The 19,338-nt window shown below is 50.2% G+C and overlaps 4 protein-coding genes across 9 annotated transcripts in view; 3 read left to right on the top strand and 1 right to left on the bottom strand.

The window, feature by feature from the left end:
• Nucleotides 1-11,104, top strand: part of LOC125954452 (sestrin homolog) — a 38,710-nt gene extending 27,606 nt beyond the window's left edge. For all 4 annotated transcript variants that reach the window (XM_049684814.1, XM_049684815.1, XM_049684812.1 and 1 more), the window contains 5 exons: nucleotides 9,079-9,243; nucleotides 9,325-9,507; nucleotides 9,600-9,879; nucleotides 9,948-10,552; nucleotides 10,617-11,104. In XM_049684814.1, the coding sequence (XP_049540771.1) occupies nucleotides 9,079-9,243; nucleotides 9,325-9,507; nucleotides 9,600-9,879; nucleotides 9,948-10,552; nucleotides 10,617-10,703 (1,320 nt within the window). In that variant the 3' untranslated portion in view covers nucleotides 10,704-11,104. The remainder of the gene's footprint in view (nucleotides 1-9,078; nucleotides 9,244-9,324; nucleotides 9,508-9,599; nucleotides 9,880-9,947; nucleotides 10,553-10,616) is intronic.
• A 2,263-nt stretch (nucleotides 11,105-13,367) lies between these two features.
• On the top strand, nucleotides 13,368-14,324 carry LOC125954501 (uncharacterized). Its single transcript, XM_049684883.1, has 2 exons — nucleotides 13,368-13,385; nucleotides 13,449-14,324. Exon 2 carries the CDS (start codon nucleotides 13,476-13,478, stop codon nucleotides 14,292-14,294), a length of 819 nt encoding a protein of 272 aa, XP_049540840.1. The 5' UTR covers nucleotides 13,368-13,385; nucleotides 13,449-13,475; the 3' UTR covers nucleotides 14,295-14,324.
• Nucleotides 14,325-14,475: 151 nt separating this feature from the next.
• Nucleotides 14,476-17,633, top strand: LOC125954510 (eukaryotic translation initiation factor 4E1). 3 transcript variants are annotated; one of them, XM_049684899.1, is made up of 4 exons: nucleotides 14,476-14,616; nucleotides 15,707-16,072; nucleotides 16,138-16,225; nucleotides 16,303-17,633. In XM_049684899.1, the coding sequence occupies exons 1-4, from the start codon at nucleotides 14,587-14,589 to the stop codon at nucleotides 16,458-16,460; spliced, it is 642 nt and encodes a 213-aa protein (XP_049540856.1). In that variant the 5' UTR covers nucleotides 14,476-14,586; the 3' UTR covers nucleotides 16,461-17,633. The 3 variants fall into 3 exon arrangements, with proteins under 3 accessions (XP_049540856.1, XP_049540855.1, XP_049540854.1); XM_049684898.1 differs by having other exon boundaries at nucleotides 15,704-16,072; XM_049684897.1 differs by having other exon boundaries at nucleotides 15,698-16,072.
• Nucleotides 17,634-17,784: 151 nt separating this feature from the next.
• On the bottom strand, nucleotides 17,785-18,840 carry LOC125954503 (uncharacterized). The gene is made up of 2 exons (XM_049684885.1): nucleotides 18,463-18,840; nucleotides 17,785-18,395 (listed from the first exon to the last, which is right to left on the bottom strand). The coding sequence occupies exons 1-2, from the start codon at nucleotides 18,827-18,829 to the stop codon at nucleotides 17,980-17,982; spliced, it is 783 nt and encodes a 260-aa protein (XP_049540842.1). The 5' UTR covers nucleotides 18,830-18,840; the 3' UTR covers nucleotides 17,785-17,979.
• Nucleotides 18,841-19,338: the final 498 nt, after the last annotated feature.

The following is a 19,338-nucleotide window of genomic DNA, read 5'->3' as shown; positions in this document are numbered from 1 at the left end:
GAGAGAGAGGGAGGGACCCGAGCGATGTTGTGATCCAACATTAAATAGTTGTTTACCGGACCCACCGCAAGTTGTTGCTGTAGTGTATAAATAAATACTAATTATAGCGCGAATCGCGGCGGCGGCGGCCCCCTTTCGGGCTCTCGATTCGCCACCTCACCGGCCATTTGGCTCTCGATTCCGATCGCCGATGATCGCCTTGAGCTGCTGAGTGTTGCTGCTCTTCTTCTTCTTCCACCTCTTGCTACTTCCATCTGTCCGATCGCACGAGACAGCGGGTCCGGCCGGCCGGGCAGTGATTTTAGTGGCCGCAGCTGTGGCCGGGCTGGCACGGTAAGATGGCGATCGAACAGATAACATGGTTGGGCCCGTGATCTCGTAAAACACGGGGGAGGGACCGTTCTGTGCCCTGTCCAGTGGCTGTTTTTGGACAGGACGTGCTCCAGACCGGACTTGCCTTGGGAAGAGAGGGGTTATTTTCGGTTCGGTGCCACGGTTCTGCCGCGCCTATCTTCGCATTATGATCGGTTTTCTTTCCCTTTTCTGGTGATGGCGAGAGCAGTGGTGCGCGATCACTGCACACACACCGGGGGCTTTATGGTTTGGTCCAGGTTTTGGGCACCGAAACCCCATCGTGATTCGTGACGCGTCTTATCTCAAATGCCAATAACCAGTCACTGGCACTGAGGACTGCTGCTGCTGCGATCACCGACAAAAAACTGTCACAAAGTATCTCTCGCACTGGAGATAATGGATGGTACGATGTTGAGACGTTTTGCGATTGGACCTTCAAGAGAAGACGCAAGAGACGCGAGACCTACCAAGACCTTCCTCCGATTTGCACGCGTCATTCGCGGCTTGCTTATCGCCATTGTTGGCCGCACGGCACAATCGAAGGCGGGCGAGGTCAGGGAGAACCTGATCCCGCAAGGTTCGTGAACCAAAACCGGAATCGAGAACGAATGCTGCTGCTGCGTTCACCGCCCATGGTGACCTACCTACCTACCGACCGCCGTGGAGACGCCTGGTTGTGGCGCGATTTTGATAGTGAAGCGCGCGCCGCCAGTGCTACTGGTGCTGATGCTGCAATCCTACTGTCGTGTTACATCATCCTGCTTGAGTTTGGCTTGAGAGGATGGTTTCTCGACCATCCATCCGTCCGTCCGTCAGTTCCATATCACTGGAAAAAGAGTACATTGTACTGGGGATCTGCAGCGGCTTATCGGAGCAGTGTTGTGTCCGACGATTCGCTACACCGCACTGCCACGCAGTAATCAATCCTGACCTAGTCTGTTATGCGCTGTACGGGTGCTATTAGAATGGAAAAAAAAACAATTCGCAATCGAATCAGCGCACTCCTCGAGGTCTACAAAGGTTGACCTTACAGATCGCATCGCGCATCGCATAAAACGGAAGAATGCACTAATCTGTTCCAATGCGTTTATGGTAGAGAATAGGTGGTGGTGCTTTGTACTGTATGCTAATGCCGGAACCGTTTAACACTACTGGTGGTTACTGGGAAGGGGCAAAAATATGCTACCACCTACACCACACACTCGATCGCTTCGCGCACCAGCACGACTCACTTTGTATTCTAATCGTCGCTTCATTTTTTCGGCGGCCCGAAAGAATACAAAACCCCTCCACCCGGGTGTGAAGGTGGAGGACGACCCTCGAAGAATAACACGTAACCTTCGGCATAATTTGACCATCATCATCATCAGGCAGCGACGACGTAGAGCGTAGAGCCGCCTGTTCAATTGGTGATGGAACCCCTTGCGGTTGGGTCGTTCCGGTTCCAACATGTCCACAAACCCCTAGGCGAGAACAGGGGGTCCAAAGGTCCTCACTACCGGGAGCCGGGTGATCTTCAGTCTTCAGTGTCTTCTCGTCGTGCCGTCGATCCATATCGCGGTGATGGTTTATGTTTAGCGAGGTCAACACAATGCGCCACGCCCGTGATGACAGTGGCCGAGTCTTTTTGGGGTTGAGCGTTATCCAGAAATATGTTAGTGTTATAAACCCTTGTCCATGCGCGACAGTTCTTCCATTGTTGCCCCGGAGTTTCTGATACTGTAGCATCAATTTGCATAAAAGACCACTCGAACACCCTCGTGATGATGATGATGGTAGTAGGCTGGATGCGTGGTATGTGTGTAATTGTTTGTGGCCCCATTGTGAGCGAGCATCTGTGTTACACCCGGAGTGTTTCCGGAGTTGGAAGTAGTTGTTGTTATTGGAAACGGGCAAAGGTCAGAGCAAACAAGTGCCAGATAAGAGACTCAACTTCAAATCGTTGCGCGGCTCCTGATACTCGCAGTCTCGGCGAGTGTCAAAACAAGCATTATATGTTATGTTATGCGCATGAATAGACACTTGAATCGCCTCAGTATACGCGTGTCTATACCCAATACAGGGCACAAGAGTGACATACTCCCCCCGGGGTAGAGTGAAGTAGCAACAAGTGCCATCGGAGATGGTATCTTCTAGCGACTCACCTAAATGAAATTTGATCTCACTCAGCGGTAGGAGGAAGAAGAGACGAGAGAACGAACGAAGGGGGGATCCGATTGTTACAGGCCCTTGTCAAAGCCACGGGATCCATCGGATGATCGTAACAGCGTGCGCGCCCATTGTGTTGTGCTCTGTTGTTGTTGTTGTGGCAGATGATCTCCGGCGATCGGATCGACGATCGGTTCCTATCCGGAATGCTGCTCCATCCGCGCTGGATGCACGCGTAAAGGCGTACGGTGGTGTACGCCGACGATCCCAACGAGCGATCGAAGCGGTTCTTCGCAGTTTAGCATTCCCGCAATATTGGCCACGATGTGCGCCCGTCATGCCGCACACACACACACACACATGAGTGGTTGTGGCGTGCGGTTCTGCGTTTTGTTTACAACGCTCACCGCAGCAGCAGGCTCTTTAATGTATGCTAATTGATGCGGCAGTTGATGTGGCAGAAATATAATATAACACGGCCAATATATACTAAAAAACAACGGACGCACACTCTCCGTGGTAGAGGGGGATGGGGAGTGGCACGCACAAGCGCAAACGGAACACAATCCGAAAACGTGATCATCGGCGTCGCAGCAGCAACAGCAGCAGCAGTAGAAACGGTGATGGACCTGAGTGGATGGTGGAGCGCCGCGATCGCGGCTTAATCGGTGAGCCCCTCTCCCTATGGCGTGCTGGGCGTGTGGGTTGCACGTAACAGGCACCACCACCACCGGGCGGTTTGGTGCGAAGTTATGACGTGACTCGCGCGCGCACCACCAACAGCAAATGCGGATAATGCACAGCTAGCCAGCTATCCAGCGAGCGGTGTATGCGTTTGTAAGGGGTAGCATCCAAAATGCATAAAACATTTTCTGTAACAATTCTAGAGGGGCACGGCCGGCTGTTATGGTTAGGCACGACCAAAACGCGACGCCTACTACACACGAATGTCATAGTCGTACGCGCGCGCGCGCACGGTTGTGACATATGAAGTCGTCGCCTGCTGGGAGTACACCCGGAGACGAATATGTCATCCCCGCTGCCGCGGTTACGTTTTGCGCCTTGTACGGAGAAATAGAGTGATTTATGATTGATTGTCCTCTACTGTTTTTGGCGGAGTGAACGTAACCAACCGCCCGGGCAGGCGAGGTGTCCGATCCGAGAAGCCAAATCCTATAAAAATAGAATTATTATAATTGAACTTTATGGTCGTCGGCTTCCCTCCCTCCGGTGGTAATTGGAAGTGTGCCTATAAGTGGACAAACTAGACCGAGTTGCCTCTACTACTACTACCGCTGCAGCACCATCTACGCGATCGACGCCTGTGGTTCTTTCGCTTGCTGGAAGACGGTCCCGCTCGCTACGGTTCAAATCAGACACTAACTCAATCATCACTGGCCTCACCCCTAACCCCCCGGCAACAGAACCGTGCTTGCTGAAATGGTGAAATCATTTGTCCAAGGTCCACCGATATCCACGAAAACAACGGAACCAAGCGAGTGTGTGGCTCCGGCTCGGCGACTTTCCCATCACCACCGCTCACGCGGAGAGTGTTTGGTTTTGGCCGAACGGCCAAACGGCCATTTTGCTTGGCCCAGCTTCATAATTTATCGCTTTGTTTTGATTCTCTCCGTGAAGTCCGTGTCGCCTCATTTCGTAACGCGAATATCTCTGCCCCACCTCGTTTGGAATGGTTCGTAAAAAAGGAACTTGACCGTGGACTTGCGAAAGTATGCTGCTACTGGCACTGCGGTCTGCTCTCTCTCTCTCTCTCTCACTCACGATCCGACCGAGTTCCATCAATCGCGTGGGTCCCACTATCGGATTACTAGATCCCTTTTGCCTCTCAGGGGGCGCGACGCCATGGATTGTTTTCGAGGTTCACGGGCCAAACGGAAGCGTTTGTTGACTCGCGGAGGACCACATGTTGTGTTGTGTGAAGGGGCCTGCGCTTGCGAAGCACTTGCGACGATCGGAATCTGTCATCACCGAGCGTTGGGCGATCTTCACACCAAGATCGCGTGTTCTCACCCCACCAGGGTTCAAAAGAGGGGGGAATTTGAAGGGCAGCAAGGTTGGAGAGAGAGACCCAAGGCGACACACACACACACACATATGGTTGAAGGACGCAACGCGCTGGCAAAAATGTGGAGAATCTGTCAGCAGCGGCATAGCTCCCGCGCGTTGCCCGATGGTGCACCCAGGGGGTGGGTTGTGGCCGACACTTTTGCGTCTTAATTCTGGTGGCGTGAGAGATAAACCATCGTTCCATCGGAGACGCGCGCGTTGACACAGGACAGGACAGGACAGGACAGGGCACATGGGGCACAACAACTCGCGCTTGGTATCAGTTTTCGAATTTTCGGATTTTATTTTTGGATTCTCCCAGGCCGCTACTACAAGAAGGAGCAGTACAAGTGATCCTCGGTAGCATCTCATTTCTTATTTGTCCCAAAACAAAACAAAAAACTGATCCGTTACTCTCTGGACCCCCCTTTTCACACCTTGAACCGCCCGGTACCTTCATTTGGGGTACGCGTCCGGTTGGGTTGAGGTCAGTGGCGCCTGGCGCCACTCTCCAATGATCTTCCGGCGTCGAGCGAGAGCCGGGAATAGTATTTTCCATTAAACTGTCGCTGCGCGCTGCCAAGAGCTGCCGACTGGCAGCGCTTGTGATGGAAGAGACAAATGCGTGCGAGCGAGCGGTTGTTGATGGCGGAAGTGGATCTCTGGTGGCCATTAATGGTGTGGACATTCCTTCCGAATGTAGGCACAACATTTGTTGTGTGCGGGCGAGGGGCTGCAAGGAACTCAATTTACGACGAGGTTATTTACGATTTTGTTTACTCTGCCAGCGAGCTCCTATGTTTGTAAGCTTTGATTCGTTGCACGCTTTACAAGTGTTCTGTTCTTTTGAATACTTAGTTGAAGATCACGATCCTCGAACCGTACTCTTAGTACTAAGTAACAGTTAATCCGTGCCCTACGAATGACTCTGTCGCACGATCGCAAGCAAACACCTGGAAGCCCAAGCTTGTCAGAACAGTGAGGATTACATGAATTAGTAAGATCACGTGTTCCGATCCGGAAATAAATCTGCAGTGCTGACCTTGGACTAGTATGTTTACAGCCCCCCCTGCGCTAGTATGTTTACAGCCCTGCGGCACGTCGGTGCAATAAATGCATCTCGTAAATCCGAACCGGTCAGCTAGCGTTTGCTGTACGGTGTATAAGGAAACCATCAACCGACGCTCGATCGTGCCCGAATTGTAAACCGGGGACCGCACACTGCGTGTATACTACGGCTTTTTGGCACATTTGACCGCTCGCCAAACAGGCTGCACATCTGGTGCATTGATGGCGGACGGACGGACGCACGAACCGGCTGATGGCGCATCAGTTCGTGGTAGATCCGCATGACCGATCGTAAACCTTTATGGTGTGGGCCTTATGGTTCGTAATCTTGCTGCCTCCCCAAGGAGAGGATGACGTGTGTGCGAAATGGTCATCCCCGTGCCATCGCAACGCTTTGTAACATTTCCCTTTTTGAAGCACTTTGTCCATTTCACTTCCGCAAGACAACCGTACCGTGGCTTCCCAATAAAAAATAAGGGACCGATAAGAAGCGAAGGTGCGCTTTCTCGCGCCCCTTAAATTAGCCAGCTGACCACAAGCATCCTGGAACCCCGACCCCTTGCCGGACCATCATGCAAGGACAGCTGATTCGATGCAGCCAAGGAGACCCATACTTTCTCTCTACCATTTTGTGTGCGCGCGCGTGTGTGTGTGCGCGTGTATTTGTGGTCCTCGCAAGGTGTGTCCAGCGTACCGTGAACACCAGGTGCCAACTATTGGAAGACCAAATATTGATACACCACACCCACCACACACCACCCTGTTTGAGGCAGGGGGAGAAGGTGGTCTGCAAATTCAAATTCATTTCCATGTGAGATAATCATTATCACACGCTGCTGCTGCGTGATATCAGACACCACCGGCCGCGACCAGGTCTGTGTACTGTGTGTTTGTATGTACTATGAGTGTATGTGGTATGATAATGATCCACTCTCGGCTACGCTAGCGGGAGGAATTGTCTGGAAGCTGTCTGGTTTTGGGGAACGGTCGCCCCGCCAACAAAATGATTGATGGCCAGTTGCCTTGCCCCTTAGGAGGGCCGCGAACTACCGGATTCCTGGTAACAGCTCGTTACCGGCTGGATTGAATGCTTGTGATAACAGCTCGTTTCCTCGTTCTGGGTTCACGCTCATTTAAGAATAAATTACACACACCAGCCGGTAACTGCCTGTCTGTTGTGGTTGTCCGGACAAGGGAGAAGGGCGAAAAACCGACCTGGACCTCCTGGATCTAAGCGTTCTCAAAACCCGATGGACACCGAAAAAGGGAAATAAAAAGGATGAAGGACAACATCGAACGAGAAATGTTATCATCATTAATAATATCCCGGAGATGCAGATAAGTGCTCGCTCTGGAGATTACTAATCGATCGGTAGTCAACTATTCAAGGCCGATCGCGATCGTTTCGTGATCGTAAGTGCTTAATGACTGACTGTGCTTCCGTGCGCCGTTCCGTGGTGTCATCGGTGTCGTCTCACACGGAAACTGGCGGATGGAGTAATGGCGCGGGGAAGGGGCTCTAGCGCAGCTGCTAACCACAAAACCAACGCAACGAGGCGCGGCGAGGATCGGCCGTGGATCGATTTGTTTTGCAAATAATCTCCTTCGCCCCCAATCGCTCCATCGTTCCAACCTGCAACCTGCAAAAACCCGCAAAGTGGGTTAATGACGATCGGACTCGACGATCGAGTCGAGTCGAGGCAACCTTGCGGGCGTGCGCGCGCTCGCATCGCTCACTGAAGCTGGCAACAATGTTACTGATTCGTCTAGCGCTAGCGGTAATTCGGAAGTACGGAGCGACTGTAACGGAGGAAGGGTGACAAGCGCGATCACCGGGCGCTTATGCAACGTTGTTTACCCGGTCACTTATCACCTAGCTGCCGGTGCTGGTGGTGCTGGTGCTTGTGCTGGTGCTCGGTCGATAGGCATTTGGACATCGCGAGAACAGCAGCGTCCAGCTGGTCCTCATCTGGACTCATCTCATCGCGATGCGATTCATAACAACAAGCTTGCGGAGCGAATAAGCGGACCTCTTATCATCCCGGGCCTAGGGGAACGTGATCTCTGTACCCGGAGGGTTGCGCCTGATGCACCGACTCCAGCTTCCAGGCGTTTCCGGAAAGCGGCGAAGCGAAGGAATTTTATAGGAATGGCACTCGCTAGCCCTTGTTTACCGGCCGGTAAGCGAGCTACGATGGAACACGTGAGCGGCAATGTGCAGGACCGGTAAACATCCGGACGACCGACCGGTCTTCTCTCCACCATGGCCAGGTGCCATATTTATCGGTTTACTGACCAGCATCGCACGGTTCGTAAATAGCGGTAGCGGTAAAGGGATAGACCGGTGCTGGTGCTGTAGCAGGAGATCACCGTTGGGGCACACATTGCAACAATCAGGCCACCATCAGTGTGTCAACAGTGCACAGTCAGCACCGTAATCTGTTTTTGACAAACAACGAACGCTGGATCTCGGACCATTCGCACTTATTGCTGGCCATTGTGGACAGTGGGGGAGAATTGTAGCATCAACAGGGTGTGTTAATCTATTGCCTTTGGGGACACCACAAACAATCTGATTAAGCGCAAGCTCTTCTGTTTTTATTTCCTGGCGAATGATGATCCCCTGGCCATAGGAAGACTTCTTAATGTTTCCATAACATTATACTAAAGCGATAAAACTGCCACGCGTTGCAAGGGAGAATTGCTAACGTGTCCTGCGTTCGTTGTACCGTTAGCAGCACCGGGCACTTCCGTTCGCCATCAAATTACAGCTGATGGAAGCAGAACCCCGCGGTGTCTCGTGGTGCTTGTTGAGCGCAAACCAAAAAACAAAAAAAAACAAAAGCTCGATAATGTAAACTCCTTCCTTCGGCTCGTTGTCGAAGCTACCAGAAAAGGGAATCGCACGGATTCCTGCGAAGTTCGTCACACACGCGCTTCGCGCTGATCCTGCATCATTCCGTTCCGTTCCGTTCCGCTTATCTTATCGCACGCTCGATGACCGAGGATCATGGTAATAATTAGCTACTAGCTCATTCCATTCTACCACGCGATGCTCGCGGTATGTTCCAGAAACGCCTGACCGGCCGTGGGTCATAACGACGGTGGCCACAAATCGCAATCGCGCGCGGATGTGGCCGCGGAAAATGAGTTCACCGCGCACTATAACGTGCGTCTGGTTCCCGTCAGCATCCAAGCGTCCATTGACGTCAGTCACTCTCGATTCGATTGGATTCGGTTTATCAGGACAAGAAGCACTCCGCCGGGACAAGAGCATGTGTGTGTGTGCCTGTATACCGTGTGTGGCGAGATAATTTACGGGCGATCGCGCACAGGCTTGTTTTTCCGGCTCAAGATGTGTTGTGTTTGATCTTTTCGTGAAATCGAAAACATTCGGATTAATGTTCTGTTTCTGTTCTTCTTCTTCTCCTTCCTTTACAGTACGGCTCAAAGAATGCGCCGACGGACGACTCGAACCTGGACCATGTCACAAAGGTGATCGCGTACCATCCCCGCTATCTGAACCATTTCCTCAAAACGCAGCGATTCGTGATGCAGTGCGATGGTCCGCTGCCGTACGACTATCGAAACTACATCGCCATTATGGTAGGTTCAAGTGATCCGAACAAAGCGAAGATTCATCGCCAGAAAGGGAAAAAATTTATCGCATTCTGCATTATCTTCCAGGCTGCCGCCCGGCACAAGTGCACCTACCTGGTGAACCTGTACGAGGAGGTGTTTGTGGCGAATGGAGGTGATCCCAATTGGCTGAACGGGCTCGAGCACATCCCGGTTAAGCTGCGTGCCATAGCGGACATTAACAAAATCCTTGCCCACCGTCCGTGGTTGCTCAACAAAACACACATCGAGGTAAGAATCTGTCTGCCGCGCAACGGACGTTCATTTTGGTGAAGAAAACTCCCAAATAACTCCGCTCTCCAACTCTTTCGGTTCGATTGCAGCGCCTTACGAAGGGACAGAACAGTTGGTCGCTGTCGGAGGTGGTGCACGCGATCGTACTGCTGGCCCACTTTCACTCTCTCTCGTCGTTCGTGTTCTCCTGCGGTCTAACGCAGGAGCTGGACGCGGTCACTACTAGTCACAAGGTCATCGAAAACAACAACGTTCTCAGCCAGAAGACTGCGTTCGATCATCTGAACGATCTGTACAATGCTCAGCAGCAGCCATCGCAGCCGGCGCAGCAGTCTGAGCTGTTGCTACCGCAACTAGCCGACGATGGTGGTAGGTTGAAAAATGGCATGGCAACGGCTCAAAGCAACTCCGTTACTAATGTCCTGTTTTTTTCACAGGTAACATCCGTCCAGAGGTGACGGTCGATGCGCTGATGCAGCGCATGAAGCGACTGTCGGAGAAGAACGACGAGTGTAGCGAGACGGAGCTGAGCAATCGCTTCAAGCACGTCGAACTGCAGGCAGCCGAACTACCGGCCGTGGTTATGCGGGAAGCATCGGCCGAAGTGCCGCAGCAGATCGGTCGTTACGTCGATGATCCCGGGTTCACCTACCAGGACTTTGCACGTCGAGGTGCGGAAAACATTCCGCAAACGTTCCGGATACAGGACTACTCCTGGGATGATCATGCGTACTCGCTGGTGAACAGACTGTACAATGATGTGGGGTTCTATCTGGACGATAAATTCCGGGTGGCCTACAACCTGACGTACTACACGATCGCTGGGCGCAAGAACGTCGATACGTCCAAATTTCGGCGTGCGATCTGGAACTACATCCAGTGCATCTATGGTATCCGGTACGATGATTACGATTACGGCGAGGTGAACCAGCTGCTCGATCGATCGCTTAAGATGTTTATCAAGACGGCCTGTTGTTTCCCGGAGCGCATCACCAAGCTCGACTACGACAGTGTCCTGGTGGAGCTGCTGCATAGTGAGAAGGTAAGCGCACAGCTGCAGCCGGTCGGTAACAATGACTAATTCCACCGTTGAACTCCTATTGTAGGTACACATCAACCTTATGATTTTGGAAGCTCGCAATCAGGCGGAACTGCTGTATGCCTTACGTGAAATTATGCGATACATGACATGATGATTGCAGCGAGGCCATCGCCAGAAAGACAGGATGCGCTGGGCCAGTAATATAATGGAGACGGAGACGAAGTGGATTGGTTGATGTTGTTGTTGAAGAGAAGGATCTTATGCGTGATATGAGAAGGAAGGAGAGAGCGTGTTGGAGATTGGACGAGAAGATTGGGAAACACTCTGGACATCGTATGCCTGCGGTGTTGGCCGTTTTTGTTCGCGCGTGGCTCTTAGACGCCTTTTAGCGGACGAAGCGTGTGTGGCGCCTGCGATTGATTTGTTGCTGTGTGTTGTGTCGTTGCTGTTGTTGTTGTTGACTAATGTGCTATGCGTGTGTTACGCGTTCTCTGTTGTAGAACGCCCGAGAGTGCTGTGAGACCGGTCGCATACGGTTCGATGGGGGGAAAGGAGGGGACGTCTTGAAGCCAGTGAACCGCGTCAGGTGTACGATGTAAGCGAGTGTGGGAGGCAGAGGAGGATGCTACAAGCAAAGGAAGGTTTGGCGAAGACCGAAATGGAATATTTAGATGGGTGATATATTTTTAAATGCATATAGAGATACCTTTTACTTGTCTCGTTAGTAAGGCCGCTTGAAGAGCACCAAGGGATCAAGCGAACGGGGAAAACAGATTACTGAAACAAAGAAGAAAAAGGAGCAAGGGCTACCAAACCATACATGCGTACACGCTATAACGGATACAGATTGGTACAGAATGTTGCTGTTTTTTTTTGAAACCTCCCGCAGAAACAGTCAGAGTCGATACAGTCAGCTAAAAGGACGTGGGAAACCCATTGGTTATCCCGAATGGTTTGTCCAGCAAATGGGTATGGTATGGAGGTACAGGATAGAAACTCGATTCGATAGCATTACTTGATCGCGACCAAACATCCCATTTCTGTAGTGAAACAACACTTGCTTGCTGTTTGTGCCAAATATCGTCAGAACTAATTTTGTTTCCCCTTCCGAGCGCGCTATACGCTACTCAAGAACAGGTGCCGTGCTGATCGTGTGTTTTTTTTTTGTTATTTTAACGTCTTGACAAGGCAGATGTGCTGCTGTTGTTCTCAGGAAAAACGGTGAAAGGAATCTGGGCCATCATTTTCGATATAAAAGAAGCCACGGTTTTACTCATGGAAAACCACGAAAACCTCTTCTGATCTCTCACTGTGATAAGGTTTTTGCTAGGTTCATCAGTTAGTCGCCCGATTAGTTCATGCGCATACGTGGAGAAGTGGAAACAGGTTTTGCTTTTTTAAGAAAAACATCCAAACCCTAATACCCAAAAACCCAGTTACTGCCAAGCATTGATATAGAGGATCGTGAGGAGCGTCAGTGGAATCTAGTATCAGAAAGCAGATCGTACATTTCCTCTGCTCTAGCATGAGCTTAGGCGTTGGAGGGTTATTGCGTCTGTGGTTTTATAGAGTCTAGGTCGGTAGACGTGCACTTTCGGATTACCGATTTTGGAGCTTATACATTTGAATAAACCCCAGATATGCTTAAAATACGTCTTGAAAGCACTAGCTTCTTCAGTGGCGATCATCGTTGGTCATCTTTTCGTCAGTCATTCTTCTTTCTTGGTACCTTGTCCGATCGATCTAACCATGTTTCTTTTATTTTGGCTTGTAATGCACGCAGATTCGATTCGTCTGTAATCTAGAGGGTTAGAGCTATCCGAGGATTCAAATAATTTGTAAGGCAATCATTTAGGCTAGTAAACTAAAGGGCAGTTTATGATATTAACTACTGCTACCTATACGATATCGGAGCCTGGCGAGCTGTATTTCCTCCCACACCGCACCGACAGCCACACGTCAAGATACTAGTCCAACGATCGTCATTTCGGAGCATGGGCGTCCGTGCCAGTGTCCGTGGAGTGTGCACTCTATTCTTGCGATTTTCCGAGTAGAGAGATCGAAACCAGGCCAGAACCATTGTACCATGATATCGTAATGAAGCTTTGATTGTAAGCATAGGTGCAACATGTGAGTTGTTTGCGAATGCGGATGAGCACATATAGAGCATTGTGGCGCTAAGCGATACGAGAGAAAGCAATTTCGTATATTTTTTATGATAAAAAAACCCAGAGAAATCGAACGCATCGTGTGTGTTTATATGTGCGTGTATACTGGCAATCATTTGTGCAGACGATGCAGAAGAAGGCGAGAACCATTTTGAAATAAAATCAAAAGCAGATAAAATACAAACCAAACTATGGTAGTTTCTCTTTTACGTACATTTTGAATGTATGCAACATAGAATATCTGATCTGTAAACCGTTCCACCATTCCTAATATTCTCCACGGATCAATTTGCATCCCGTGCAGTGCTATGATCCCACAAAAACTGCGCAATTCGATAAGATAACAGTGTGTGCAGTGATGGTCATATGTAGAATTTTAGCAAACTTATGCGTAAGGAGATCGATCACTGTGCAAAGGCGTGGCACGGACGATATGGGTATTTATCGGGTATTTTTCTTTGATGGCGGGTACGAATAGCCAAACTGGAGCCATTCTCTGTACCACACACTTTGGTCATCGCATGACACGTGCGGGTAGTGCGTCTTTTGCGTCTGCGCGGTGGACAACTGGAAGGATCGCCCGTTACCCTTGGCAGCATACGCACGACGCATTTAGTGTTAGATGATCCCTCCAGCTGTAAGGATCTCGCGTCCTTCTTTTCAAGGTAAGCATTTCTAGTCGAAGGCTAAAGTGGCATCAATAAGTGTTCTCTGAAACCCCTCGAAAGGTCCAGGCAAATTTCGGTGGCAACAGAATGTGTACCCAGCGGTCTGCCACAGAGCAAGAGGATCAACACGCGGATCCGATCGTGGTGTTTCACTATCGCGACTCACCCACGTCGTCGACGGCATCGGTTGAAATTATGGTTCGCGGTTCACAACAGACATCGGACACTCTCGATTGGTCTCGACTGCAGCGGGAAGCCGCATTGACTTCCGTTTCCTTGGGCGAGTACGAACCATCGCTGGAAGGTGGCAATGCCACGGACTTGTCGCTGCTCTCGACGGGAACGATCAGTGATGATAGTGCTGCGGATGAGGGTCGTCTGCAGATCGCTTGGGACGGCACAGATGAGCACAGTGAAGATGAAACGGAGTCCGAATCCGGTCGTTCGACGGTCGTTTCGTTGGCACTGCCCAATCGACGATCCTCACGGGCCGCTCCATACACGAACAGACGGATGGTGAGCACGTTAATGCCGAGCAAGACACTGCCGTCGAAGGTCCTCGAGGGTACCAAGTTTCCGATCGTATACCACCGGAATATGGCACGCACGTTCCCCGAGCATGAAACGCGCACACCGGAGCAACAGAGGCAGCGACAGCGTAACACGGAGGCAGCTCGGATTAGCCGTGCCAAGACGAAGCTGTTGGAGCAGCTCATGGAACGGGAGATGCAGGATGTGGCGGCCACCAACACGAACAGGAAACGCATGGTCGCCTCCCAGCGGGAGTATGTGAACCGATTGGCGGAGCTGCTGCACCTTCCCCGGTCAACGATGAAGCGGATCGAGAAGCAGCTATCTGATGAGGCGAATCTGCAGGGGAAATCATCAATCGAAAGTATAATTTAGTTGTTCAAATAAAATGAATCAAAAATCAGTTCAGGCAAACACAGGGGATTTCCGCTGAGTTTTAAAAGTTCGAACAGTAAGTAAAATTCGAGCAGTTTCGTTCAGCTACTCGATTTAATGATTTCGCCTGACGCTCGTTGACGTTTGTGACAGCGCTGTCAAATATTTCGCCCCACGTCGCCCGCTTTTCGCCCGCACGACCCCCTTCGAGGATCGCTGAAGAAAAGTGGAAAAAGTGAGAAATTACCGCTGCTGCAACAGAATATCCGTTTAGTGCGATTACACGACGACGATGGCTGGAAAATCGAGTGAAGAAGTTGAGGTAAAATCCGTCTTCGTCACGCTTAGGCAATCCGCAAGACCGTGGCCGCTTTCTCCCCGTGTGGAATTTGCCCCGGATTCCGTTCCGTTCGCTGCCGAAGAGAAAATTCCCTCCCTATCGCTCCGCGGTGGACTCTCGTCACCTTTGCATAATGTTCGCGAAGAATCGCTAAAGTGCGGCGATCCTTGGAGATGTCCTGTTGGCAGATTCGCGGGTGCGCCGGGCCCGGCGGCGCTCCGTCTGCGGCCCAGCCAAATATGGTATAAACTCTTGTCAGCTTTTTGCACCGTTGGCAAGTTCTTCGACTATCGGAAGGGAGAAGAGGGCACCCCGCTCCTCCGTTCCGATGGAGTGTGTGCCACGAGACAGACCAACGGTTAGGCGGGGCGCGGAAGGACCACGCGACACCCGGGTGACTGGCATGTATTCCCGGGCATTTCTTCATCGAAGCGGGATTTAGTGAGGTTATCTTTCCCGTAGCAGTCTCCATACGAGAAGAACTCTCTCTCTCGCTGCTGGTCGCCCTTGACAAATCACGGGTGTCAGAGCGGGACAGGTGAAGGTAGAAAAGCGCACGGGAGGGAAGAAGACGGCGAATCATGAAGGTTGCAACATGCTTGCTCGACCGAGACGAAAGGATAAGCAGGCAGGATTTTTGGACTGAAAGTCGGTTGCCAACGGAGAAAGTCGTTGGTTGCTAGGAGCATTTTTGCAGGATGAAAATGCAATCAGAGCTATCATTGAACGATATTGGAGGGTATGGCGGTGAACTATTCGTCGGAAAGCCTTCAAGCAGTACGCAGTGAAAGTAGAAGATAGAATCATGAACGCCGGAAGAATTGCTTACCGTAGACCGTCGTCGATGGGTGGAAGAATTAACGTTCCTCCCCCGTTCTTTCCGCCCTACGGTTTCAGTGGTGCAGGAGCTGGCTTTCTAGAGTGCAACGCATACGGAGCTACAATCTATGAACACTATCCCGTAGTATAACAGCATGCGACGGTCCTGGCGAGAATTGGGCTAGCGAATTTAAAGTAATCCATCTGGTTCTTCATTCTTTTTTCCCTTCACCGTTCCGTCTAGCAACAGCAGAAGCAAACTGAAGCTACCGAGCAAACGCAAGAGTCGTCGAATGCCGCTCCGGAGACGGCAGTCGTTGATCCGGAATGTCTGATCAAGCATCCGCTGCAGCACACCTGGACGCTCTGGTACCTCGAGCTGGACCGATCGAAAACGTGGGCCGAATCGATGAATAAGGTGACTAGCTTCTCGACGGTAGAGGACTTCTGGAGCCTGTTCAACCACATTCGCGGTCCATCCGAGATCAAGGTTGGCGGCGATTACATGCTGTTCAAGTCACACATCCGTCCGATGTGGGAAGATGAGGCCAACAATCGTGGTGGCCGGTGGACGCTCAACTCGAACAAGCATATTTCGGACAAATACTGGCTGGACACGGTAAGTATTACTGAGTATTGTTGCAAGTGTTGATCACTGACAAGCATTGACCTTGTTTTTCACAGATTTTGTGCCTAATTGGTGAAGCTTTCGAATACTCGGACGAGATCTGTGGTGCGATCGTGAACGTACGTCAAAAGATTGACAAAATCTGTGAGTATCTTCCGGAGTATGCACCATACAGCATCGAAACATCGTACTAATGCATATTACAATGCGCCACTCCGCAGCCATTTGGACCGCCAACTCGCAGAATCGTGAGGCCGTGATGAACATTGGCAAAACGTTCAGGGATCGTCTCGGCCTTCGGCAACAGATCAACTACCAGAACCACAAGGACACGATGGTCAAATCCGGATCGACTACGAAAGCTACCTACACCCTCTAGAATTGCAAAGGAACCATCGCCTGCTGAGGTGACTGAGCGTTTTTGTTTTTTTTTATATTAATCAATCGAAGGGAAGAGAGAGAAAGAGAGACAGAAAGAGCGTGTGTGTGTGTGTGTGTGTGTGTGCGTGTGTGCGTGTGGCGAGACGTTGCGATGTAGAACACTAGACTAAGCCGGTAGGAAAAAGGGAGTTGGCACGGAGCCGGTGAGCTATCTTTTTTCGTTTTCATAGATTACCTTAGGCTAGACCAAGTGTGTGACAGGCGATATGATGAAACACGATTCATAAAGGATTGTGTGGGGGATTGAGTTCATTGTCATCGTAGTCCCTGGGAGAAAGTCTGTGCAATGCGTCGGAGCGATTCTCGTGAGCCAGAGTCTCAAAGACTCCCTCCAGCATACGTCGCTAGAGTGTGCGCGCGTTGAAACGGCTCCACCACTTCTAGTAAAACGTGCGCGCGTGTCCAGTGTGTTCAAACAGCAACATCTCTGCCCTCTTTCAATCGCATCCCTTGCGTTACAATGGTGTTTCCTTTGATTTTGTATGTAATGCAATGTGGTTGGAGTTCGAGAAGAAGGTCAAGTGCTCCACTAGGGAAGGGCTTCTAGGATTGTTTGCTGTCGAGAGTGGTCACAAAGACCGGTCACCGGAGGTCGAAGATAGTTAAACTAATTTCGCTTGATGGGGAACGCGACAACGAAGTTCACGTTCTACCGGTAGCGACTTGGTGCAGCACAGATGCTTTGTTATTTTTCACTAATTATTACTGAACGTTGAAGCGGCGTTGCGCTGAGGATAGGATCCCCTCCCAAAAGACGGCAACATAAGGCGTTGCTAGTGAGAAATGAGTGAATGATCGTGTACCATGGAATCGACGGGCGAGTGTAAAAGAAATGATTTACATAATATTTGCGCTGGAACGTGAAACTGTGGGATTTCTTAATGGAAAGACCGACCCGGGGGAAAATATGTGGCGGCTCAAGAATGAGAATGAAAAGGTTTAGAATGAAATTATCTACTAAATATCGCTATTGCTTATCATTTAATTGAATATATATATAATATGTATACACACACACACACCGAAGTAGACGGGGAGAGGCGGCACAGTTAGTAAGAAGCAAATGAGGGGTGAGATGGATGAATGGATGGACCGACGGGTTTGGCGGGAGAACAATTAATTTTGTAAAACATTTATACTACTTTTTTTAACGAATTGTAATCGTAAATTATTCAGTAACGGCCGTAACATCGTTACACAGGAATTATAGAAAGTGAAATAAAACAAGAAGGAACGCAAACTCCTTGGTGTTACCGAGTGTGTATGGAATATCTTTGTTCAATATTTATTTTCTACCAAATTATTTCAATGTTACTATAAAATCTGATTTGTGGAATGTATATTTTTTGCTTAAAAATCTAGATAAACAATTTCTATAAAATGTGTAAAGGGTATTAAATACCTGTATCAGTATGTCGAAATCTGGTCCAAGATCATACAAGGCACCGCGAGTGGAACTATTGCAACATTTTGTTCATTTTCTTGACGAGATCATTTCGCCGACATCTGGCCAGGGCGCTTCGTAGATTATCCAGAAACACCTCCAACGAATCAGCTCCCTGCGTTTGTTCAGCCCGTTCTACCACCGCCAGGATTCGCTCCCGCAGGCGGTAGCTTGATTCTAGTTCATCGATATCGGTGCTGGTAAGATTGAGGGCACGAGCCAGCGTTCGCCAATCCCTTCCGATTTCGTTCTGCAGCAGCGTGTAAAGTTCGTCCCGTTTCTCGGCGAACGTTGGAACTTCCTTGGTGCTGGAGTCCGTTTTTGAAGGCTCCGCCGTTCGCTTGCCCTCTTCTTTACCGCCGCCACACTCGAGCTTAACTCTTTCTACCTCCTTTTCCAACAGTGTACGACGATCCCGGTGGCGTAGATCTGCAAACAACAGAAGGGAAATTGAGTAACAATGTGGATCCTACCAAATATAGCTCTTCCTCCGTACCTTCAAGATAGTGCCTTTCGATCGTTGCACGATGCGCATCCAGCGTTTGTCGGTATCGCTTGAGATCCGTAAAGAGGTCCTGCGAGTCGAGCATTTCTTCAAACCGTTCCAGCTGTTCCGGTTTGATCATACTAAGTAGATTGCGTTGCTCCAGTAAGCGCAAGAAATCCCCGAACTGGTGAATACGGCCCAGTTTCCGCGGGGAGTAAACTGGATCGCGCACCAACTCCTTGCACTTTGCCAGGCGTTCCGGACTCGTGCACGCATTCTGGGCCAACACTTTGAGGTTCAAATAGTCCTTACACAGCTGCTGGTACACTGCGCGATCCTGCAGGAGTTGGTCCATCCTCGATTTCCCGTGTTCCATCTTTGTGGGAATTGCGGGCAAAACGACTTGGAAAATGAAACTGCGTCCAAACGAGCAACAAAGTTATCGCGATAACTTTTGCTCAATTTGAGCAAAAGTTATCGCGATAACTTTCTCGCCCTACTGTTTACATACGATTTGACAGCTCCTAAGGGGGTTTTCACTCGTTCTCGCTTGCTCGCTCGCTACACGTGCATTGCAGTTATCGCGATAACTTCTCGACGGATTTGTATGGGATGACGTTTAATTTAGAAGTTCTCGTCGAGAAATTCTCCAACATTCGTCATCGTCTGGACGGAGTTTGACATTTCTTGGTACGCCAGGTCACTAGATGCAGTCATGTAGTGTACTGGTGCTTCGGTACGTAGCATAACTTATGTACATGTTGACCTTATCTACACGTCGGATTTCACAGATAAATGACTTCTCCAATGGCTTGTTGGTTGTTCAGTAATTGCACACATTTTTCAGGTATTCAAAGGTTAACTATAAATAATGGAAAGCAATAT

Source organism: Anopheles darlingi, chromosome 3, assembly GCF_943734745.1.
Source record: "Anopheles darlingi chromosome 3, idAnoDarlMG_H_01, whole genome shotgun sequence".
NCBI lineage: Eukaryota > Metazoa > Arthropoda > Insecta > Diptera > Culicidae > Anopheles > Anopheles darlingi.
The sequence above is the reverse complement of the archived record's forward strand: the minus strand, read 5'-3'. Positions and strand labels throughout refer to the sequence as shown.

Bases quoted from the DNA above. Each gene is read 5' to 3' on its own strand.
- LOC125954501 (XM_049684883.1), top strand. From the start codon at position 13,476: ATGTGTACCCAGCGGTCTGCCACAGAGCAAGAGGATCAACACGCGGAT.
- LOC125954510 (XM_049684897.1), top strand. From the start codon at position 14,587: ATGGCTGGAAAATCGAGTGAAGAAGTTGAG. The intron at 16,073-16,137 runs GTAAGTATTACT...TGTTTTTCACAG, and splicing joins ACAAATACTGGCTGGACACG to ATTTTGTGCCTAATTGGTGA. The intron at 16,226-16,302 runs GTGAGTATCTTC...GCCACTCCGCAG, and splicing joins TCAAAAGATTGACAAAATCT to CCATTTGGACCGCCAACTCG.
- LOC125954503 (XM_049684885.1), bottom strand. From the start codon at position 18,829: ATGGAACACGGGAAATCGAGGATGGACCAACTCCTGCAGGATCGCGCA. The intron at 18,396-18,462 runs GTACGGAGGAAG...TGTTGTTTGCAG, and splicing joins CGAAAGGCACTATCTTGAAG to ATCTACGCCACCGGGATCGT.